This window comes from Gasterosteus aculeatus, chromosome 16, assembly GCF_964276395.1.
Source record: "Gasterosteus aculeatus chromosome 16, fGasAcu3.hap1.1, whole genome shotgun sequence".
NCBI classification, from domain to species: Eukaryota; Metazoa; Chordata; class Actinopteri; order Perciformes; family Gasterosteidae; genus Gasterosteus; species Gasterosteus aculeatus.
The window spans coordinates 8,836,111-8,861,727 of NC_135704.1; the positions used below are offsets into that span (position 1 = coordinate 8,836,111).

The window sequence follows — 25,617 nt, forward strand, 5'->3', positions numbered from 1 at the left end:
AAGGGGGGTTAGAGACACACCAACACTATTCAACATACACACTCTGTTTACGATGTTTACGTTAAGTCAGGAGTCTGGACATTGGATGTGACCGGATCTTTAGATGCGGGAGGTGGAAGGTCCTCCTCTACGCCAGTTTAGGGCCAATAGAAATATTTCCTTCTCTGTCTTTCAAGGGTTATAAAACATGATGTTCTTGCAGATTTTAGTGAGTTGTTCTTCCGGCCTGTGTGCTGCCGGAACTGCTCCTGCCTTTGCAAACGCAGCGCTGATACTTGACCTGTGATCTGACAAATAAATTTCCCAGAACGAGAGAAGTCATTCGGCTGAATTTTTGATAACCCCGACCAGGCTCCAAATCTTGAACACGTATTCTTACACGTTAGAAAGTCGAAAGTAATATTGATAAAGAATCTATGAGCTCTTTACTATTAGAAGTGTTAAACATCCTAATAACAACCAGTTGGTGGCGCTAGTGAATTGTTGGGTTTGTAAAACGCCCAAAAGTTCGATGAAGAGGAAGATGCGAGCAGCTCGCATCTCGCTGTGTGACTTTTCGTTCACTGTATATGAAGTAATGGATGACTCGTTTTTTACCGCGAGGCTTTTAGTTTGGACTACTTTCATCCTGAGCACACATGTAGAAGGTATGTAAGCTTTGATAAATGTTTTTCTTTAAACAAACAACGTCGAGGAAATGATGACGATAACGATGACGTTCTTCAACTTCTTTGTATTTTATTTTCTTTCTTTCCCACCAGGATCTTTAAATCTGTTAAGAAAGTCTAGCGTGGTAAATATGATGAAAAATAGAAACTAAAGATTATTTTGTTGCGGTACATTAGTTACAGTACTGAACAGTAAAGTAATAACGGGAAATATAACGCAGTGAAAACCGACAAACCTTCCTCTGTTCATTGTAGCCGACACACTGAACTGCAAAGCAACATATAGTTGTGTTTTACTATTCGTATTTGGGCCTTTTGTTGTGGAATATTTCAATAAAACTTGTTGATCAATGATCAAAGTTGCAAAAAGTCCATTTATTGCTATTAAGCAGGAGGCCAAATACACGAGCACGTATTACAGTCCTCTGTGGAGATGCAGTAAAGACGCTGAGTTTTTATACACATAGGAAGGCCATTCTCAGGGGCAGGTACACGAAGTTGCAAACCGAGTTGAGATAAGAAGAAGGTTAAGATGAGGGTAACACACATGCACAGGGCGCACCCAGTGCTGTAGTGGTAAAATTAGAGGTGGGTAAACTCTGAATTTTGTGATCATACAGACCTCGACGCGATGCGAAGCAACGCAACACAAAGCGTTGCGACTCTGTAAGGCTGTCCTGGCTATATTGCATTATGTTATCAGTAAAAGTCATATACAATCAATGACAATGAATACATGTGTTAGTAGTTTGGAGTTTATTAAATTTAAGAAAACAGTAAAGAAAAGTATGTCAAAACAACACAAAGAACTATCTACATACGGAGTCTCCTTTTTACAGTAGTGCCCAGAGGGCCTCCTTGTCCTCCACGTCAGGTCCTGCCTTGCAGAGGAGCCATGAACCCCAGAACACGCGTTCTGGGGTTCATGGCTCCTCTGTGTTTCTCCTCTCCCTGTGCTCTCTGCATCATTGCCTGTCCTCTCACTGCCTGAAACAATATGTTGAATTTAAGAGTTAACCAGTTAAGCAGCCTGTCAATTACACTGACAACATAAGTTAAAGGAACACTCATGCATATGCATGCACAGCATGTTTTGTTTTTACATTGAGAACTGACTTGTTTTCTAACGCTTACAGGCTACTCTACACCTTTCATGACTTAAAATAATAATAAAATAATTGATTAAGCATATAGGCCTATTCAGTGAAGCAACAGCTTTGCTCCCCGCTCATGATGACAGGGGAGGCAGAGCCTTTGAACATTGACTGGATTTTCTCCTAATTATGTGCGCGCGTCACCAGGCGTTTTTCTTGTCCTTTTACCGTGCACGACCAGCGAACACAGAGCGACTACTACCCTGAATTACCCTTAAAGTGCGGAAAATGCGGTACAACTTGGACTTGATACTAGCATGAGGCGGGTGCGCAAGACAAAAGGACACACTGGCACAAGACAAGGGGAGACGCTACAAGAACACATGTGTGGGAACAGGTGGACACAAAGACAATCAGACTGGAGACACATGAGGAAGGGCAAGGAAGGTATCCAGATGTGAAGCTAGCGGAGGTTCCAATGAGCTTACAGAACTCCTTACAGAACCGTGAGACCAATTGGTGTCCCCAATCCGACACAATGTCTTGGGGGAATCCGTGGATCCTAAACACATTGTTCACCATAATCTCCAAAATGAAACAAACTCGTTTGTGTTTCCTAACTGGGAATCTGATTCTTGATGTGATTTTATTTACCTTACAGCTCCCCAGGTGATTGGAGGAAACGTGAACGCAGAGCAAGGAGGGACGGCCATCTTGCCGTGCAAACTCATCAACGCTAAGGACTCCCTCACCCAGATCGCATGGAGGAAGGAGCCTGAGGAGGAAAATTTCATTTTGATTAAACCCATTACTGGAATGAAATTCGTCAACAGAGTGGATAAACGATTTGAATTTTTTGGGGACGTTAGCGACTACAACGGATCGCTACGGTTTTCCAACATCACTTTGAGAGATGAAGGCACCTACACGTGTATCTTCACTTTGTTCCCCTCTGGAAATGTCCAGACGAAGATACTTCTAAACGTGCTTGGTATGTTTCATTGTATAAATGTGTGTGAGAGGAAACCGTGTTGACCTTCATGCTCACATGTGGACGTCTCTAACTTGCTCTTACTCTGCTAGTGCCTCCGCTCACAAGCCTTGAGGATAATCGTCCTATTTTGGGTGAAGAAGAAGTTCCCCTCGTTACATGCAAGGCAGCTGGTTCCAAACCTGCTGCAGAGGTGCGTTGGCTCAAAGGTACTTTGGCAGAAAAAGTGACAGAAACAACTCACGTCACCCGTCATGACGACGGTACGACAACCACAGTCAGCTCGCTGTCTGGAGCGCCGAGCAGAGAAATCCACGGTCACTTGGTCGAGTGTATCGTCACTAATGCAGCCCTGTCAAAAGAGGAGAGGCTGCCTTTCAACATACAGATCTACTGTGAGTACACACACGCTTCATCACGCACTTACAATGTGGAGCAATCTTCTTCATTTTATCATTGACGTTTAGGAATTTATTAGTTATTAAATACCTTTTAATTACTTGTTTAAGAGCTGTGGATGAAGACAATGTTTGCATGTTCACCATCACATGTGCTCTCAGTGTTTTTGGCTGATTGGGTCTCTGCTGTCGCTGAAGAGGTTCCAGGATGTTACTGTGAGCTATTTTAGACTAATCAAAGTTTCAGAGCTGGAGAGATTTCTGTCTGTAATATTATGAGCACAAACCATCTGTGAGCTCTTGATGCTGATCAACAGTTCTAGTTCTGGGTTTCCTCGTGACATTCATGCTGTTATGACCTCTCCTCTTGTCTCGTGGTTTTCTTGCTAGTGTTTCTTCACATTCCTGTGACAGAAAGTAAAGGGTCATGACCACATGAGGACAGAATTAAGACAAAGGACTTGGTCAGTCCAGGAAGAGCAACATGTGTTCCATGACATTGATCCAGTGTAGAAGGACTGAAGTCAGTTGACACGCTCAGGTTACTCGTAGGTTCTCTGAGCACAAAAATGTCCGTACACACCGACAGCGATTGGTAACCAAGAATGTACGAGCTCCATCATGCAGACCTACTGGAATGTTATTTTTCTCCTCCTCTTCCTCTGGTCGTCCTAACGATTAAACACATGGAGAGAAAACACCATGACCAGCCAATTATCCTCTTCCTCTGCACCATTTCATGAACTACTTCCCTTTCCTCTGCAGCCAAACAGAACCTGCCACCACAGCAGCATCGCCAGCTAGTTTTCTTACTGACTCACACATTTAAGATTTACCATATAGGCAGACAAGTTTATTTGTAGAGCAACAAGTGCTTCACATAAAACTACTAAAAACTTTAAAACACAAGCAAAAATAAAATTGGAAAACGTTTCAGATCATTGATTAAAACATTAAAAACAGACATTTAGACAATAAACAAGCTAAATATCAGCGTGGGGCCGTGCATTTCCTACCTGGGTCTTCGGTTCCGTCTTACTGCAGTTGAATAACCTTATTATGACGCCAAAGTTACAGCTTACTATTTGTTTTGTGTGAACACCTCATATTCACATAACACTAACATTTAAAAAGAAATAAAATGTTACGTGAAGCTCAACACCTTCAAATCAATATAATTTTGTTGCACTTGAAGTTCTCTAAACTATTAAGACCGCAAAAAAGACAAAATTCAGTTTGGTAAAAAGAGAAAAACATGTTAGTGTTTTATTTTTAACTACATGGTGTTGTTTGTGTCAAGGATGCGTGGGGGAGGCAGGACTCAAATGCAGACTTCTCGGAAAACAAAAGACTTTAATAGTCAAAAGGCAAAAACACACAGGAACCAGGGGAAAAACAGCAGGCAGGAAACTACGCACATCCACGACGATAGACAATGACGCGACAAGTGACACAAGAGACACACGGCTTAAATACACAAGGGAGGTGCAGGTGATTGGACAAAGGTGGAAACTATTAAGACGATCACAGGGGATGACGGGACAAGGCAGGAAGTGAAGTTACCCGGGGACACGAGTGGCAGAAAACTACAAAATATATCAGGAAGTGAACCACACCGTGACAGTTTGGTTGCAAAAATAGAGGATAACTCAATGCAAATAAACAAACAAATGAGCACTGGCAATTTTCTAGTAGCCTAAATGATACGCTAAAACCTTTTTATTGCAAGTGTAGAAAGCTGATATCTTGTTGAGCACAACAAAACCTTTTGTCTTTTGCAGTTTTTGCTCCACCTGCCCTCAGGGACACCTGCTCTTCAGTTACGGGTGGAGTTCCCCTCCATGTCTGAATACAAACAGGACACCTTTGATAGTGTCGAGCCAGTGAGAAACCTTGTTTGCATAACAGGATCCTGTGTTTACAGTTTCAACTGCTTCTTATCATCTCTGTGTGATGCATCACTCTGACCTCGGACCTTGGAATCTTTCCTGTGAGAAATAACACTGATGCAAAAACTATCAAATATCTCCATGCAGTTTATTAAACAGATATTACGAAATAATTTAGCTGAATGAGCTCTTTCCCCTGATGGGTCAGACATCTAACGACGATAAAAGTTTAATAAATATTCACAGTATTTTGTTAAATGTGGAGCTCTAAGCAGCTGTAAAGGTCTTTGTCCTTGTAGATCTCTCTCATTATATTCATATTATTTGTGGTTATTATAACAATAACACACCTCATTCGCTCTCACAGTCCCACCCACTGAAGTGAACATCAGCATGAAATCGGAGGATGCATTTGAATGTGAGACTGAAGCCAACCCACATGCACAATTTACCTGGAGCAGGTACAGTAGCTGAATGGACCAGTTTTAAATCGGTCAATCTTACCAAACAGAACTTATCTTCCATGTTAAACGTTGTTTGTCTTTCTACAAAGGTTACGACACAGTTTATGTTCATCACTGGTCGGCTCTTCACACCCTCTCTCCCAATGCTACATTATTATTATTATTACAAAATAATCAGAACATTCCACTTTTATCAACTCAACATTGTTCAGAGTCCTTATTGGTTTATTTTATTAAGTCTTTTTTTAGCTGTCTGCTGAGTCTTGTTTGTCTTTTTCAGATGCAACCATTCTGGGCTTCAGTCTGCTGTCAGAGTAGACGGTGCAGCGCTACGGTTTCTGAGCATGACCTCTGACCTGAATGGCCTCTACCAGTGTGAAGCATCCAACCCATATGGAAAAAAACACAGCTACATCTATGTGAATGTGACTTCTGGTGAGGTTGAGTTATATTTGGATGTGAGTTTGTGTCAGTGTTCTTCTTTTGTTCCTGTTTGTGTGTTTCTATTTTCGAGTCTGATTCTGTTTTCATTTTTTCTGTCTGTCAATAACAAAAAGAGAGATTGCAGTTAAATAATCGATGGCGGTAAACCTATGAGCTCCTATGGAGAAGCTCTGATATCAGGGCCTGGAGTTGAATCACATCAAATATTTGAAACCAGGACACACTGGAGCATTTGATACGTATGACATGTGGCTGTGGAATGTCTTTGTATCCAGAAGCCGAAGGAACGCTGCTTGAGACGGTTTACCAACTACCCAGACAGTTGGAGAGGAAACACTGCCAGCTAAACAATAAATAATGAACGTCTCAGAATATCACTGCTGAGAAGTTAAAGCGTGTATTTACTCTCCCATCCTGACCGTTGGCTCTCTTCTATAAAAATGAAGTCAAAATGAATAATGACCAAGTTGCACACTGAAATTTGGATATTGGATATTCATCATTCATCAGTCAGTTAATAATAAATCTTTACGGCAAAATTGGTCATTAAAGCAGGCAGAAAGACTATTTTTTCCTTTCAGGTTTCATCAGGTTGTAAAACCTCCTAGTCTGACTTCATCTGATAAAAGGAGCTGAGAAACCACTGAAAGTAGAGTAGGATAAACAACATTTAAGTAGGTACATGTGATTAACTGGCAATGTACAGCGTATATTTTTTTCTTTTTCACCGTATTCTTTTTTGTGTCCTGTCTCTCCTCAGAAGTCTGCCGTACCTGTTGGACCTTATTTGGGATTTTGATCATCATGATTCTCATTGGAGTCGCTGCTCTGTGTTACAAGATGTGGAAATTTCGAATGTACAGAACAGTAGTAGTGCACATACTTAAGTTGAATATACCTGCTGTGTGGAGTAGAAATATATTTTGTAGTTTGTACATCTTCTTTTGTGTGTTTATTAGGGACAGGACAAGAGAGGACTTGCGTGCAAAGGCGACGACGGACCAAGAATCACATCCACTGGGAGCCGAGGTAGAAGAAAAATGTGAATTTGGGATCTTTTTTATGACCTTCAAATTATAACATTTATTATTACCAATTCGTTTCGAAACCCTCTACAAAAAAAAAAAAATATTTTACCTGTATTATTTACAGCAGGGGTCTTCAACGTTTTTCAGGCCCAGGTCCCCCAAACTGATGGCGAGATGTATGCGAGGTGCAGGGACCCCTATATAAATTGCATGAAATTGTGTTTATATTATACTGGGCCTAGTGCCATGTATAAACATAGCTACCATGTTATTGTGCGTTCAATACTAAGCTATTCAAATGATACACAGGTTCATATATTCATTAACATTTTTATTTTTAACATGTGCAAGGTACAGGGTGGCCAGGCCACAAGTGTCTATTTCTCGGTATTTAAAAAAAAATCTAACCCAAAAGAAGTCCAACAAACAACTTTTAGGTACGGAGTTTGGTCCGCTATCTTTGATTTTTGAGCTTCGCGCTAGATGTGAACATAAATGCGATCTGATTGGCTGGTGCCAGTGCTGTGGTATTTGCATGAAAGGAGCTGTGAGTGAACCGGTGCCCAGCTTGAGAGAGCTGCTGTGTGTAGGTGAATGTGTGTTGCGGACATCAATTTGTCCGTTTGCTACAATATGTTGGATTCATGTTAATGTGTATTTAAAGACAATAAATACAATTCTGATTCTGAAGACATTTCAATTTGGAGATTTTTTTTTTTTTTTAATTAAAGAAATATAAAAAAATTGTCTCATCAACCAAAAATGTTGAGCCCCCCCCCCTCCCTGCGGTACCTCCGCGACCCCCTGTTGAAGACCCCTGATTGACTGTTTTAGTTTTTTCATTTTCACGATAAAGATGTTTTCTCAGATATGTTAAAGCTCGTTTCAGACTCATTCGTTATTTATTTTAGTCAAATGTCTTAAACTGTTTTCTGTAGGAACACGTGGAAGCAACAATCTAGAAGACAGTTGTCTCACTGCTGACACCACGTGATTTCACAACAACGGCATCAACTGTTGATGACAACAAAGGATTATGAAGAATGTCTACCGGCCAAAAGAAAATAGGTGACTGAACAACAATGTATTCATGAAGAATTTGAATTGAGAACCTTGACATTATGGAATGAAAACCTGAGAATATTGTGTAAATATACAAAACAAAGTTAATTAAGAAACTTACTACTTACTTACTACTTTTTAAAAATGTATTTCACTTTAGTGCTATTGTTTGAGACTTCGTGAACATCTTATATAAAGAGAGTTCTGCAGGGCATCAAACTTGCGGCTACCATGGAATATAGTGTAGAACCAAAAATACTGTTTGTATAATTATTAAACAAACGACAACAACGCACACTATTTTGTGTTTGCAGACTTGTTGTCTTTGTGTGTTAATACGTATGATGGTGGTTCTCTAAATGATCGGCCACCACTCAATTAACTATTCAGTTAAACATTTACACACATTTTCTGTTGGACCACGACGTCCTGAAGGAGTTTGATGAGTTTAGTTTTTTACTGGTTGTTTGATTATTGGTTATTATTTTATTTATTATGTTGTGATAGATTTGTCGTTGACTGAAAGAAGTGGTGTGCGTTGTAGCTTTGTGTCAGAGGAGCTAAGATCACCTACCTGAGATAAAACATGTTGTCTGTCTAGTGTTTTGTTTCAACATCATCTTTCTTTCCATACTTCCTGATTGAAGTCTGTATTTCGCAAATGTCGTTCCGTTATCTCAGTTACATTTTCTCATGTATAGTTTCCTGAACCTAATGGCATACATATGTATGTTTATATGTAGTAGTAACAGTATGAATATCGGTCCAATATAATCTGTGCCACTATGAGTCGACCACCCGGCTGCTTCATGACACATCTCATGTGGTTCTTTGTTTCAATTTATATTCTTAATAACAACGTCAACTTTACAACCTCAATGTTAGTTGGTCGTATTTTCATTTCGTTTTTACTCAAAAGTCAGCAAAAGAGGATTTTATGACATTAAAGGTTCATGAAGGTAAAAAGAAGTTCTGTTACAAACACTGCAAAAATATTGTGTAAAACGTTGCACTTGTATCGAAATTGTAACTGTTTACAGAAGGAAACATACTCATTCTGTATTTAATATAAAACCTGTCTTTACCTGAGCTAAGTTTGTTCATGTGAGATGTACTAGCTGATGCAAGTATACAAACATGATCACAATCACAATGTTATTTTGCTGCGTGTTAAGAAGCAATACATTTGACTTCATTAGGTCTACATGCTAATATAGCCAATTTTTCTACTCAACTATGAAGAGTTCACGATTGTTAGTGGCCATCTGTTTTTTGCTGTGTGTGTGTGTGTGTGTGTGTGTGTGTGTGTGTGCAGTAGGAGTGTTTAGTGGAATTTAACCAGAAGACCACGCTTAGCGGAAGGGTCGTCATGGTGTAGGGGTAGAGAGGGTGCGCCAGGAACTGCAAGGTTGGTGGTTGAAGCCCCGGCTGCCCCGTGTCCTATGTCGAAGTGTCCCTGAGCAAGACACCTAACCCCCAATTCCTCCCCGGGCAAAAATGTAAAAACCAAGGGGTAAAAATGTAATTTAAGTCGCTTTGGATAAAAGCGTAATGTAAATGTAATGATTATATGTGAGATCATGAATAGTGTTAGAATTGTAGTTAGTGTGTTATTATATATTAGTTATTATGTTAGTATGTTAGATTATAAACTCTTTAATTAGTGTACACATGACATCCAGCCATTATGTGATGTTCTGTTTGGAGGAAGGATCTTCAACCTTCCCTGATGGATTTTTTTCCATTTTATTTACACAACTTCCCGCCGGTCTAGAGTACGACACCTTACTGGCTACACAGAGCGGTGAAAGCTGAAGTAGTTTGTAATGTTCTTTCCTCCCACTACGTCTCAGGAGGCAGGAAGTAACTAAGTTTGTGGAGCGTGAAGTCAGCTTTCTCGGTCCATGTCACACACTGAGGAACTTATTATTACAGTCAACTACATTTACCTTCAACACTGATTGGACATCCCAATAGAAAGTTGTCAATCCTTCTTTTAATTTTTTTAAAAATGTCTTTACTTTTGCTATATTATTTTGTGTTTTGTATTTTGTTTTATTGAAGCTTCTAGTAGTACTAGTAGTAGTGGTTGGTTAAAGCAGTAGTTCCCAGTCTTGTTGTCCCATTGAAATGTTTTCATGGTTTTCTTTTAAATCATTCCTTTTATTGTATGCAGTGTTCAGCTTGTCGTTATTCATTTCTTTTTACTGGAATTAAAGCTATGCAGAAGCCTGAAGTATGGCAATAGTCAGCCTCTACATGGTCTGTTAAGTTCTTCCCCGTGCTCCTATCTTCCGTGCACGTTCTAAAATCCTGCGCCGCTTTGCTACATTTAGCATTATCATATGAACACAAAAGCACGACAATATACATATGTCACTTTTACAAACATTTAGAGAGAAATTGATGTAAATTCATGCAATAACTTTTCCAAGGATAATGTTTGGCAGTAACACAAAATTGTTAAATAATATAAATGTTAAATGTAAATGTAAAATCTAAATGTTAAATGTTATATCTAAAGGTACATCTAAATGTTAAATCTAAATGTAGCAAAACTGCGCAGGATTTTAGAACGTGCAGCTGCCCTTCAGGGACCTCACTCCGCACGGTTGAACGCTGTATCAGCTGCGTCCTGTCCGTCAGCTGTTTGTTCTCTTTGACCCCCCACGCCCGCCAAAGTTCAAAGTTCAGTAAATAGCTCCGCCCCCTACCTTTTACTTGGGTTCCCTCCCATCAATTTACCTACCATTGCTCTCCATGCATATTCAATGAAGAAAAAACCTTGTTTGACTTCACATGGTCTATACAGTGTGTACACATACAACAATATACGTACAGAGTGTTACGGCAGCAGAGCGACTGGAAGGTTCAGTTATCACACCATCTGGCAACAGCAGGAAATTGTAAACCACAGCAGGATAAACATTACTCCACCCTAAAGACAGGGTCTTTAGATGTGCGTTTTCATGGGTGTGTTCATGTTGAAGCTTGGCTCATCCTTTACTACGTCTACACTGACTGGATGTTTTGGCATTGCCAGTTTTTTTACTGTGTGTTTTTAATAAATCATCTGCTGAGTGAAAAAACCCACATGACATGTAAAACTTGACTAGAGTGTAAAAGGCCACACTACTATTCTCCTCTGAGAGTGTTGTGCTGCACTTCCCCCATAGAGCGCTATGTTCCGTCTTGTAAGAATACGTGTTCAAGATTTGGAGCCTGGTCGGGGTTATCAAAAATTCAGCCGAATGACTTCTCTCGTTCTGGGAAATTTATTTGTCAGATCACAGGTCAAGTATCAGCGCTGCGTTTGCAAAGGCAGGAGCAGTTCAGGCAGCACACAGGCCGGAAGAACAACTCACTAACATCAGCAAGAACATCATGTTTTATAACCCTTGAAAGACAGAGAAGGAAAGATTTCTATTGGCCCTAAACTGGCGTAGAGGAGGACCTTCCACCTCCCGCATCTAAAGATCCGGTCACATCCAATGTCCAGACTCCTGACTTAACGTAAACATCGTAAACAGAGTGTGTATGTTGAATAGTGTTGGTGTGTCTCTAACCCCCCTTTGGCTGGTAAATCTTCTAGTTGACCCGCAGACCTTACATTCCTCAGCCAGGACATAAACTGACTCCCCATCCTGTCAGACTCGTGTCTGCCTGCTTGGCACATCCTGCTTCCCCCCTTACCTAACTCTTAAATCAAGACAAGACAGCGAACCCCCGACTAAGCCCATGAAAAGAACTTTTGATTATCAGTCTCCTCTGTGACTAAGTAAGGACGTCTAAAGAAGGAAACAAGTGCTTTTCCAACCACATGCCTTCTTATAAATACAAACTACTGAAGTATTTCCACAGACCCTGTCGAGCCAAACTTGGTGAAATAGTTTCCTCTCTGGAGCCACTGAACTATTTGGGATTTGATGAGTCACTTCAGTTGGTGGTGATTTCCCAGAACACAAGTTGTGTTTATTGTAACCACTATAATTTACATTTACAGTCTGAGCTCTGCTGGATATCCTCTTGATCTCTTGAGGCTCAGCTGATCCCCAATTATCTTCATGTTTTCTATATTTTTGTACCCTTGTACCCAAAGTCACATTGAAAATCTTGTGATTGAATGGATTCAATTTAATTTTATTTCTGATTATGTCCTAAACCTGTAAAGTTAAGCCCATAAAAAGGACTCAGCTAAAGGTTTTATGATGATAAAAATGTTGACATCCCCACTATTGTTCCATCACCGAAACCAAAGGGCATTGCTCACCAAATGGAATCTGTGAGGGATGTGGTTATTTTTAATGGTTTATTTTTAGAAGACGCTGCCAGAGTTCTGTTTCTGTGGAGTCAAAATCTTGATCAGAACACGTGGCCCAGCACAATTTAATACTTTGCCGGTGGTGCAAGATCAAAAGAATCAGCCAGCTCAAGTTAAAATCAACACAGATTAAATAACCAACATAAGCAGGTACAATTGTCGTTCGTCCTCCAATCCAAACAATGTCACACCCAGCCTGTTTATACTTGTCGCCCCAAATAACTTTGACACGTTATAAGAATTTAGGTGTCCAGATTGTTCTGCTTCCCCCTTTGCCCCATGAACACACAGACACCACCCCCAATCCGGAAAGTATTCACAGTACTTCACTTATTCCAAAATGGATTAAATTCATTATTTTGCTCAACATTCTACACACAACAACCCATAATGACAAAGTGAAAACTGTTTTTTACAAATCTTTGCAAATCTGTTAAAAATAAAGAACGAAAACATAACATGTACATAAGTATTCACAGCCTTTGCCATGACACTCAAAATTTAGCTCAGGTGCATCCTGTTTGTTGTTTGATTGGAGTCCACCTGCGCTAAATGCAGTTGATTGGACATGATTGAGAAAGTCACACACCTGTCTATATAAAGGTATCACAGTTGACAGTGCATATCAGAGAAGAACTGATCCGACAGGCGGCCTGGATGGTTGATTGCACAGCTGCGCTGTGACTGAGGTTGGCATGGCGGGTAGTTCGGGTGGAAGCGAGGTGGATATGCGGGAGGGCAGTGAGAGGTCGGACAATGAGGAGGGAGAAATGCATGCGGGTAATAATGTAAAGTGGAAGGTGAAGAATGAGAAGAAGCGTAGTAGGAAAGACAGGGAGTCAATGTCGGATGGGGATGACCAGAGGGGTGCGGAGAGAATGAAAAGGGATAAGAGGCGAGAGCAGGTGGAGGAATGGAAAGTTATGGCTGTGTTCGATGACCCTACGAGGAAAGTGTTGAATCCGGACATGTTAGAGATGCGAGGTGTGTTGGGCATGGGAGAGTGTTGATTTTTGCTGTTAATTGGGCGCAGCAAGGCAAGTTAATGGCGTTGACGTTGCTGAATGGAGCGAAGGTGAAGTATCATGTACCGGGTGGAAGGGCTAAGAGCAGGGGGGTGATTACAGGGGTACCGCTGGATATAACAATGGAGGAATTCAAAAAAGAAGTAAAGGGAGGATGGGTAGTGGAGGCAAAAGGAATGACAAATAAAAACAAAGTGAACAGAGAGGAGAGCCCAACTGTGATTGTGGAGTTTGATGGGCATATACCCAGTAGTGTGTGTCGGGGGTATGTGAGCTACTTTGTGAGGGAGTATGTGCCGGCGCCGCTAAGGTGCTTCAAGTGTCAACCCAGTTACAGAAGAGACACTGGTGGTGAAACGGGTGGATTTTTTGGCATTTATGTGTCATATTCTTAATAAGAGTGAACAGGTTAAGAAAAAGTCGGCACGGATTGAGATGGTTGTTAGGGCTGCTAAGGAGTTTATGGGGATTATGGAAGTAACCGGGGAGATGTTACATGGGATGTTGGCACAGCCCAAGAGTGGGGATGTGGATAGCAGTAGTAAGTGATGTCACTGGTGCTGTTACAATGGAATGCAAGAAGCTTAGTAGCTAACGGGCAGGAGTTTAAGAGATATGTATATGGGTTAGATGTGGTGCCAAATGTAATTTGTGTGCAGGAAACGTGGCTAAAACCAATGCTAGAGTTTGGAATTCCAGGGTTTCATGCTGTAAGGAAGGATAGGATAGTGGGTGTAGGTGGGGGATGTGCTACGCTTGTTAAGGACGGACTGGCATACGGAGTAGTGGAAGTAAACGATGCAGAGTGTGTTGGGATAGAGGTGTGCAGGAATGAAGGCGGCATAGTTGTGTTACATTTTTATAACCCTTGTAAGCCTCTAAGTGCAGAGCAGCTAGATGTAATGGGTAGGTGTGGTAGGGGTGGAAAGGTGATTTGGTGTGGGGACTTTAATGCACATAATGAGATATGGGGAAGTGGACACACGGATGGTAATGGGGCAGTGGTGTAGGAATATATGGAGGGTTGTGGGATGGTATGTGTTAATGAGGGGGGTGGTACTAGGGTAAATATAGGGAAAGGGACTGAATCCTGTTTAGATCTAATGTGGGTGTCTGCGTCTATGGCAGGGAGGTGTGAGTAGCGAGTGATGAGACTCCACTGTAGGGAGTGATCATTACCCTATTGTTGGTAGGTTTGAGGCTGGTGTGTGTATGCAGAGAAGAGAGCATGGCAAGAGGTGGTGTTTTGAGAAGGCTGATTGGATCAAGTTCAAGTACTTGTGTGAGGGGGCAGGACGGAAGTTGACGATGGAGGGATCAGTGAATGAATGTGCTCAGGAACTGACAAGTATGCTAGTGGCAGCAGCAGAGGTGGCTATTCCAGTCAGTAAGGGAGGTGGTAGGAGGAGGGTGGTACCGTGGTGGACTGATGAATGTTCCAAAAGAGTACGTGAGAGGAATAAGGAGTTTAGGTCACTGAGGAGAAGCATGACAGATACGAAGGTGTTGGAGTATCAACGTAAAAGGGCAGAGGCTAGGAGAACGATAAAGAGAGCTAAAAGGGAAGCATGGCGTGAGTTCTGCTCTACCATTGGGAGGGGGACGGACATTGGTAGGGTGTGGAAAATGTTCCGGAAAATGTTGGGTAAAAGGAGGAAATGCGGAAATACGAGTGTTGGGGGTGGGGGGATGCAATTTCTATGACAGGTAAGGAAAAGGCGGATGCGTTGGGGGTAGCATTTGGGAAGGTTCACAGTGGCGAGCACCTATGTGAGGAGAGTAAGGGGAGGAGATGTGAGATGTTAAAACAAAAGGGAGAAGTCTTGCATAAGAAGGCAGGGACGGAGGAGGTGATGGATGCGGAATTCACTAAGTTTGAGCTGACGAGGGCACTGGTGGGATGCAGGCGTTCGGCACCAGGAGAGGATAGGGTATGCTATGAGATGGGGAAGAAGGCCCCTGATAATGTAATGGAAGCTATAGTAGGGCTGTTTAACAAGGTGTGGAGGATTGAGGTGCTGCCGGATGGGTGGAAGCAGGCGGTAGTACTGCCGTTTGCTAAACCGGGTAAAGATCCAGGGAAGGTGGATAGCTATAGACCAATAGCTTTGACCTCAAACTTATGTAAACTGATGGAAAAGATGATAGTGAAAAGATTGATATTCTACCTGGAAAGTAAGGGATTGATGAGTGAAGCACAGAGTGGGTTCAGGAGAGGAAGGTCTATTATGGATGCACTGGTGGTGGTTAGCACAGAGATAGCCAAGGCACTTTTACATTACATTACAGGTCATTTAGCAGACTCTTTTATCCAATGCAACTTACATTACACTTTAAACCCATGGCTTTTTCACATTTTTGCTTGCTCAGGGACACTTCGACATGGAACATGGGGCAGCCTGGAATCGAACCACCAACCTTGTGCTTCCCAGCACACCTTCTCTAACCCCTGCGCCACGATGACCCCCACTTGCTATGAAGGAGAAGATGGTGGTGGTGTACTTTGATATAGATATAGTCGTATGACACTATGTGGAGAGAGGGGGTGTTAATGAAGTTAAGTGCATTGGGAGTTGAGGGCAGAATGTATAATTGGATTCTGGATTTCTTGTTTGACAGGTACATACAGGTGAGGGTTGGGACGATATTGTCAAAGAGGTATGAGGTTGCTAATGGCACCCCACAGGGCAGTGTGATTAGCCCTGTGTTGTTTACAATAATGATAGATGATGTGTTTAGGGATGTAGGGAGAGGTATGGGTATGGCACTATATGCAGATGATGGGGCTTTGTGGAAGAGCGGTAAGAATGAGAAGTTTGTAATGAGGAAGATGCAAGAGGCGGTGGATGTGGTAGAGGAATGGTCCAAGAGATGGGGTTCTAGGATGTCTGTGACTAAATCGTGTTTCATGGTGTACTCGAGGAGGAGGGTGGGGGAGGTTCGGTTACATATGTATGGACAGGAATTTGGACAGGAAACATGTGGAGTTTATAGAACAGAAGTGTAGGAAGGTGCTGCATCTGATGAGGGCTGTGGCAGGTGTAGACTGGGGGGCAGATAGGAGGACACTGTTGGGTATGTATCAGGCACTGGTTAGATCCACAATAGATTATGGGTGTTTTATTTATGGAGCTGCGGCCAAGACGGTGATACAGCGATTGGACAGGGTGCAATCACGAGCACTGAGGCTGTGTGTGGGGGCTATCAGGACCACTCCGGTAGTGGTGTTGCAGGTGGATACAGGGGAATTGCCATTGCGCTTGAGGAGGGACAAGTTGGCACTGGCATATTGGGGCAGGCTGAAGGGGTGTGCTGAAAGCCACACGACGGTTGTGGCAACTAGGGAGTGTTGGGAGAGGGACAAAAGTAGTTTGAGGATGTATGGGTGGACAATTGGGCAGAAAGTGAAAGAGCATGGCTTGGAGGGGATAGAGATAAGGCCGGCGACTGCATTGGGGCCCATCCCTCCGTGGATGTTCCCGATGCCAAGAGTGGATGTAGGCATGATTGAGGAGAGGAGGGAGTGGGGCAAGGGGGACGTGAGTGTGTGTGTGGAGGGGTATGTCTGTAAACGTTTTTATGGTTTTGTAAGGGCGTATACTGATGGATCTAAGGTAGTGAATGGTGGTAGAGTGGGTGCAGGAGTGCATGTTCCTGAGTTCCGTGTGAGTATCTGTCAAAGAGTCACTGATAATGTGTCGGTGTACACAGCAGAGATGGTGGCTATGATCATTGGGTTGAGAATATAGAAGGGAGGCCGTGAACGGCCTCACACTCCAGTGCAGTAGGTGGCGGTATTTGCACCTTTTAAGTTGGTTGCGATCTGCCAGTAAACGAAAAGAAGAAGAAGAAGAAGAAGTGCATATCAGAGCATAAACCAAGCCATGAAGTCCAAGGAATTATCTGTAGACAATCCCCTTGTGTTTCTTTCCAGGATGAAAAATGCCAATCAGCGCATCATGCGGTGGTCACTGTACCTACAAGGGTTCAACTTGGATATTCATTTTAAGAAGGGGTGTGCTAACATTCTGGCAGACACTCTGTCTCGCACACATCAATAAGAATTTTTTGCTAAATTTCAGGTTTTTGTACATGTTGATTTTTAGTGGTGGGGGTGTTACATCCCTGGCCATTGTTGGTGGCCTGTATCTGTCTTTCCGTGTTTTGCAGGCAGCCCAGCAGACAACTTGATTGGGAATTCATCTGGATTGGGTGCACCATCAGAGCCGGCCCCATCAAAAGCAGATCATCTAGGGCGGGGTCGGGGGAAAAAGAAAAGTAAGCATGTGGCTGCCACCATGTCAAGAACAATAAATTCTTTACTATTGGCTGCTACGCTCCTTATTTTCTATCCCATTTGTTTTGTTATGTTGCCGGACCCTAGTAGGGAACCTAACAAATTGGGGGCTCGTCCATTAACAACTCCTATTAACAACTTGGAACTTTTTTTTTACTCTACTCTGTGTGAAGCGCACTGTGACCAAAGACCGCTGGTAAGTTTAGTGTTTTGATTGTTTGTTGATTTGGTGGGGGTTTATTGGCGTTAATCCGGGGGGAGACTTGTCTCTAATTGGTACTGGCAGAGTACTACGACATTAGCCTCACAGCAGATGATAAGAAGCTTAAGGAGACACATACATACATACAAATTAGTGCAGTATTTACCATACATACATACATATTAGTGCAGTATTTACTTAACATGGCCTTTAGGGTCTGATGCCAACGTTCCAGCGCACCCTGACTCTCCGGGTGGTGAGCACTAGACAACTGATGGGTCACCGACAAGGTCTTCAACACTCACTCAAACAATTTAGATGTAAAATTTGTTCCTTGATCCGTTTGTGTAGTTTTTGGGAACCCGAAAGTAGAGAAATACTTAATCAGTGCTTTCACCGCTGCCTTACTGGTGACTGTACGCATAAGAATTGCTTCAGGGTACCTAGTAGCGGTGCACATTATTATGATTATGAATTGATTTCCAGACTCAGTCCGTGGTAAGGGACCAACACAATCAACACCTTCTCAAATGGCTCTCCCATCACCGGAATCGGGCATAAAGGAGCCGGGGAAACTACCTGGTTAGGCTTCCCTACCACTTGGCACGTACTACATGTACGGCACAAACAAGCTACATCCTGTTTCATTCCCGGCCAAAAAAGAAGACTGAGGAGGCGATTATACGTTTTAGCCACCCCCAAATGACCAGACCAGGGAATATCATGAGCTAAAGATATTACATTTGTCCAAAACAAGGCTGGAACTACAATCTGGAAAACCGAACTCCAATCCTTCCCTTCCAATCCTTCCCTTCCATATTTTCATTATTAGACCGTCCTCAATGTAATATTTCACACCTGTCTTGTGGTTTTCTCCAACTTCACAACCGTGGCAAAACATTTAGCTAAGCTCCGATCCTCTTTCTGGGAAGCTATTAGCTTCTCCCTAGTCAACGGCACTCTTAAACCGTCACCAGAGGAAACCATTGTCTTTTCTACCTCACCAGCAACCTTATCTGAACTACCTGGGATCACAGAATTAGGACACGGGACTTCTTCTCCAGTCCACATAGGGGCAAGCACAGAGTCAGTTAAGTCAACCATGCTACCCAAGCGACGCGACTGGGCACGCGTAATTACGCACGCCGGAAATGCGTCAGGAAATGTAGTGGCCAAAACATCTCCACAAGACGGCACATCTGGCTTGTATTGCACCTCTAACACCGGCACAACTTTACCTCCGGCTAGATGATTACCCATGATTAGAGCAACCCATTTTATGGGAAGGTGGGACTGTACCCCAACTCTGAAGCATCCACTCACCAAATCTGAAACCAAATGGACAGTGTGTAAGGGGACAGGGACACAATCCATTTCAATCCCCCTCAACAATACACTAGAACCACAATAAGATTCATCTGACCAGCCAGAACACTTGAGAGAATTACAGACTAAGCCGCCCCAGTATCTCTCAATATCAAAATGGGCTCCTGGTCCCTAGAATCACCAGTCAAGGAAACAAAGCCTTTAAATATGAACGGGTCATACGTTGGGTCACAACCACTCGGTTGAACTGCAGAACTCTCCTGTACCGTGCCCTTGGTAGCCATCTTGATCAACCCCACCCCTTTGGGGTGTTTAGGGGTTGAAGGTGGGGACTTGCGTTTTAAAGTCACACAAATCTGCAATGACATGCCCAACCTTATGACAGTAAAAACATGCACGCTCCTCCTTTTGAAATGGCCGTGCATGTACCGCGTAACGAGGGGAATTATAGGCAGGTGCAGAAACAACTGGTCTAGGTTCACTACCATGAGTGGGGAACACTGTTTTATGTGTTAACACAAATTCATCGGCCAGCACCGCGGCTTCTGATAACTTACAAACCTTTTGTTCGTTAATGTATACAACCAACCGCTCTGGAAGGCTGTTTTTAAATTCCTCCAATAAACTTAATTCATGAAGACTTTTAAAAGTTTTAACTTTACTTGCCAAACACCATTTGTCGAAGAGTGACTCTTTTTCTCTAGCGAATTTGACAAAGGTTTTTATAGTGGATTTGGTGTGCCGTCGAAACTTTTGGCAATAAGCCTCTGGCACAAGCTCATATCCATGGAGCACAGTAGCCTTAACAATGTCGTAGTTAAGACTATCATTGAGGGAGAGGGTACTCAGCACCTCCTGCGCCTTACCAGACAATTTACACTGAAGTAATAGTGGCCACACATCCCTAGGCCAATTTAAGGCCACTGCTATGCGTTCAAATGCACTAAAGTAGAATCAAATTCCTGCATTAAAATAATGTATTGTGACAGTCTGGATGATTTATTTTCACACTAGCATTCAATTATCACGGCAAACAATTACACTGCCCTAAACTGTAAGTGTAAATGTAAAGTGAAAATAACAAAACCAGTCATTATGACTTGTGAACGAATATAATTCACGTTTCTATACTAAAAACAGCGGTCACGCGAAAGGGAATAAGGTAACGGTTTCCTCTACTAAACCAATGCAGGTCACGTGAAAAACGATCTCAAGATCTTTATCCGGCAGATGAACGAACCGTTCACCGTGTCTTTGGGTCAATGTTTCGTTCATCTGACAACCGAGCCTGCGGGTCAATGTTTTGTTCATCTGCCAACCGAGCCTTCAGGTCAATGATTCGTACATTTTTCACGTGACCTGCATAGGCTCAGCACTGGTAGCGAGTAGATCAATGATTCGTTCATCGTTCATTTTTCTACCCCGAGACTCTGCAAGCGGGATTGTTGCTTCCAACCACAGCGAGAGAAACCCACCGGGACTTCATTTGCTGCAGGGATTTAATTTGATGCGACGGAAGGATCGTTCACGGCTCAAGAGGTCTACTTTTTGGATTCACGTCTCCGATGCTCGTCTGTGTTCGCGTGAAGTGGTGCGGCCCCATGCGGACGTCCAACTATGGTTTGTAGATTGTGTGCGGGATTCTCGGAGTGTTGGCGAGTTGAGGACTTTGTGCGAGGGCCGCCACTAGTTGCGGGCGGCTTAATTAAGTTGGCGGCGGCAGGTCGCCGCGCAGTGGCTGCGTGAAGCCTTCTCGTTAGAGCATAGATGGATCGGGCCGACTTTTTCTGTCCGAGCCCACCCTGCGTCCGACAGAGTTGAGTCCGACAGCCTTTAAATTATTTTGTCCGAACCCGACCTGAGCCCCACGGAGTCAATGCCTCAACTGTTCATAATAATGACACATTCACGAACGTCAGACTATATTTTCTAAATATTTATCCAAACCCGGCCCGACCCGTCGGGTCCCGACGGGTACCGACTGGCTCGGGTCGGGTATCCACGCTCTACTTCTCATGCAGACAGTGTTGTGATGTTTAACGCTGTGTCTTCGGGTCAATGATTTGTTCATCGTTCAATTTTCACGTGACCTGCATAGGCTCAGCACTGGTACCACTTGGTTGGCAGAAGGATCATTTTCCACGTGACCTGCATTCAACGAATCATTTCTGTTTCCTTGGCTGAGCCTATGCAAGTCCCGATGCGTGGCCACGAGAAAATGAACTGACACATCACTATCAGGAGGTCTATGCGGGGACCCCGGAGTATCCACCCCCTCCTCAAACACAGGTTGAGCCAAAACTAGCACCTGCTGTTCAAGCAGTGCGGCCAACACCAAAGCACGTGCATCCGCCTTAACAAAACCGCTTGGCACAGAGACACCCAACTGGACGGCCAAGGATTCTAAATCCACTACAATTCTCAAAACCCTCCCATGTAGGGTTATCCAAAAAGTCGGACCCTGAAAGCACCGTCTCCACCTCCCCACACCCCCCCATCCACCTGCCCCGACGCCAAACGTTTGACTGCTACGGCGGCAAATCACCAGCCGGTCTGCGAGCTGGACGCATTGGTCTTAATGTGCCGGTAATGATGGTTGTAGCTGGTTGTCATCTACGGTTACATAAAGGTGTCGTTTGTGTTTTGACAACGTTTTATCTCATAATTTCGACTTTCTATCCCCTTTCTTCAGTGCGAAATGGGCTTCTATAGTTGTGTGATTGCATCGCTCCAGCCAATCCAAAGACGGGGTTTGTAACCAATCACGTGTAGAGACCATGGTGACTGGCTCCGCCCCCTCACTGTCAGAAAGGACACCGAGCACACGAAGTTCACGTCTCGCAAGCGAGCAAATAACTCGCGCGAGACAGACTTTTGCTGGCAGATGTTTGATTTACGCGCGCGCATCAACCGGATTTGCGCTCTCGAATTTTGACAGCGATTTGCGCTGATAGACTGCAGTATCTTATGCGCCTTATTTTGCGGAAAACACAGCACATGAGCTCCGGAGAAAATGGTATACAAAACATACATTGTCGGTTAATACATTTTGAATCAAAATTAAATTCTTACGGTCATTTAATCATCGCTAGTTTATGTTTTGATCAGAGTTGTGATTAAAAGGTTTGAGTGGGCCACAAAAGATTCAGATTTCAAAGCGGGCCGCGGCATTCTTGAGTTTGGGAACCGCTGCACTACCACATTTACACAATCCAAAGCTACAAACACAGTGTGTGTGCACGGGCTGATTCAAAAAGATCCCGGACGAGCCCCCATGTTATGTTTTCACCTCCGGTGGAGCTCGTTGGAGGTGGAGAACATAATGCCTGTGCCTGCGCACCCAGTGTAACCAGCGGTGGACGGTGAAGGAGTGTGACGTGCAGTTGACCAAAAATAAAGGGACGTGACACACGAAACGCACTTTTGATCCTTGTGGGACATTTAGTAAACCAAAAAGACAACACCAAAACAAAGGCACGCACACAACCAAGGAAGGGAGGAGAAGAGAATTTGGGGACCGGGGGTCAAAGTAATCAGTAGTCTTCTAAACACCTCTCCCTGCCTAACACAGTCTATCCCCAACCAGCTTACCTCTCTATGGCCTAAACTACAGGGGTGACCCCCACCCAGCTAACATGGTGTGTGTAACAAAGATTTTCCTACGTGATGAAAATGTACACCCATGGGCAGATCTACCCACCCCTTCTCCAGAACTCCAGGAGAGCACAACGGGATCTCACCCGACAGGATTCAACAAAACAACATCTTTGACAGGCCATACAAAACCACTCGCCTTCTCCTTTTCCTTTTCTGCAGCAACCAGGCTGGTTTATATAGGCCACCAGCTAGTTAGTTGATTAGTCCCCAGGTCTTCAGCGGCCACGCCTCCTCGCCAACAGCCAACCAGCACCGCACACCTGTGAATCAAGAAAGGGGCATTCTTCCCCCACTCACACAGTTAAAGGGGCAGAACAAAACATGTGCACATGTACAGTAATGTTCACATTCAAACGCATTCCAGTAAAAAGCAAATCAGTTGTTTTTTCTTAACTGTTTACCAAAGAAGGTACATTACTGTATGACCTTATTGACATGTCAAATGAGAATAGAAACAAACCATGTAAAATGCAATACTTGTTGAAAGATGAATAATGGAGGCAACCGTTGACCGACTCAAATTGGGTTGGACTCTTTCACCAGCCTCTCTTAGTGAGAGACCGTGGTTGATTACATGGTCAATGATAGTGGCACAAATTTCATCACTGACTACTGTTCTTGTAGCCCTTGGAATGCCACCACCACACATTCTTACTACCTTGCTCTCTCCTTGGGCCGGCTCCTCTTCCTGCACCTGCACCTCTCACTGCACCTCCTTCTACATCTCTCACTGGACCTGCACCTCCTACTGCACCTCTCACTGCACCTCTTCCTGCACCTCCTTCTTCACCTGCACCTCTCACTGGAACTGGTCTTCTCCCTGGGCCCCTTGCTCTTTCTCTTCCTCGTCCAGACATTACAGTGTTTGTCTTTTTCTTTTTCTGTTTCTGTTTCCAAAAACAAGTCCAAGTCCTCCTTAAATAAGCCAGACTGGAATCAGCTGTCGTTGGCCCAATTTACCCAACATAAATCAGCTGTGTGTCAATTATTCAATAGTTTGTTCATTATCAGCTGAGATATATTGTTTTTCAACTGATATCATTGCAGAAGCAGAGGTTTTTATACTGTATCTACATTTTGGGATATTGTTTTTGCTATTGTGGGATGGTGTGTTTTAATATTTGTGAATACTACTAAAACAATCCATCGTTTTGTTGGGAGGTATGACTTGTCTGTTAAGAAAAATGTAAGCATTGTGGACATGTGTTCACTGACTGCATATTGTGTGAAAACGACATGAAATGTGTGAATGGTATGGCCACAAAACACCGATGCTGTGCTAATTGTGTAATGCCACATCTTATTACGCATTGTAATTATCACACTGCTAAAGTGTAGTTTTACTATATGTGGACAAATGTAAAATGCCTAATAATCTAATCTAACTAGGAAGAAAGGAAACGCTTGTCCGTATGTAGGAAAGTTCTTCACTTGTCTTCAGAACTGTGGTGGAAATTGTGGATTTTAGCCCTTGTGAGAAATCAAAAGTATCAGAGACTCGCTTGTGATTAAGTATTTTACTAACTAGAATATAGGAAAAATGAAAAAGAATACAGAAATCACAAGTCGTAAGTACAACAGAAGTCAAATGACAACAATTCAGCTGAATAGGGGCAGATGGTTCTTTCTCCCAAGAGGAGCCAGATGTTTCTGGGGGAGAACGGGAGCTTTTATACATCTCTGAAGGTTCAGGAAGGCAAAGCAAACAGGATGCCATTGTGGACATAGTCAAGTCACGAGTTTCCCAAGAAAGGTTTGGTTGGAACATTTTTTCCTTTTTTTTCTGGTCCACGCCCACATTCTTTTCACTACAAAGCAGATAAATTCCCTCTACTCCACCCGAGAGGGGAAAACCCCTTTGGAGCATAGAAGCTACTCTTTAATCACAGTTCTGTAACATAATAATATAATTATTGTAATTATTCAAGGAATTTTCTGAGTTTATGTTACAAAATCTCTTTTCACAAAACCAAAGTCTAAAACTGGATTGTAATTTGGACTAATTGGGACATTTTAGATTATTTTGTTGCACTAGAAAAGAATATCTATTAAAACTATTAAGACGGGGACCAAACAAGACAAAGTACAGGTTAAATGTTAGTGTTTTATTTTTAACTACATGGTAGAGGATAGCTCAATGCAAATAACCAGGCAAATGACCACTGGCAATTTGATACGCTAAAACCTTTCCATTGCAAACGTACAAAGCTGCCATCTGGTTGAGCACAATAGGACTTTTGTCTTTTGCCGTTTTGGCTCCACACCTGCTCTTCAGTTACTGGTGGAACTCCCCTTCACCTCTATGTCTGAATGCAAACAGGACACCTTTGATAGTGTTGAGCCAATGAGAAACCTTGTTTGCATAAAAGGATCCTGTGTTTAGTTTCAACTGCCTCTTATCATCTCTGTGTGAAGCATCACTCTGACCTTGGTTTAACCGTTGGGGAAAATAATCTTTTCAACCTCCATGTGAGAAATAACATTGATCTCAAATCACAATTTATTAAACAGATATGAGGAAATAATTCAGCTGAATGGGTGGAGCTCTTTCCCTTGATGGGTCAGACGTCTAACGACAACAAAAGTTTGTATATATTCACAGTATTTTGTTAAATGTGGAGCTCTAACCATCTGTGAAGGGTCTTTGTCCTTGTAGATCTCTCTCATTATATTTATGTTATTTCTAATTATTATAACAATAACACACCTCATTTGCTCTCACAGTCTCACCCATTAAAGTGAGCAATAAAT

At 42.9% G+C, this 25,617-nt stretch overlaps 1 protein-coding gene across 36 annotated transcripts in view; it reads left to right on the plus strand.

The window, feature by feature from the left end:
* Positions 1-237: 237 nt before the first annotated feature.
* The window catches only part of LOC120834313 (nectin-1), a 71,100-nt gene continuing 45,720 nt past the window's right edge, over positions 238-25,617 (plus strand). For 5 of the 36 annotated variants that reach the window (XR_013452981.1, XR_013452980.1, XM_078090318.1 and 2 more), the window contains exon 1: positions 239-647. Coding sequence is in view for 31 of the 36 variants with exons in the window: in XM_078090318.1 (XP_077946444.1) it covers positions 512-647 (136 nt within the window). In the remaining 5 variants the exon portion in view is untranslated. Of the gene's footprint in view, positions 648-2,423; positions 2,754-2,845; positions 3,149-5,407; positions 5,502-5,784; positions 5,963-6,529; positions 6,991-7,100; positions 7,677-7,914; positions 10,289-25,617 lie in introns of those variants that run through there. The other 31 variants (XM_078090311.1, XM_040202233.2, XM_040202235.2 and 28 more) reach the window with 31 other exon arrangements.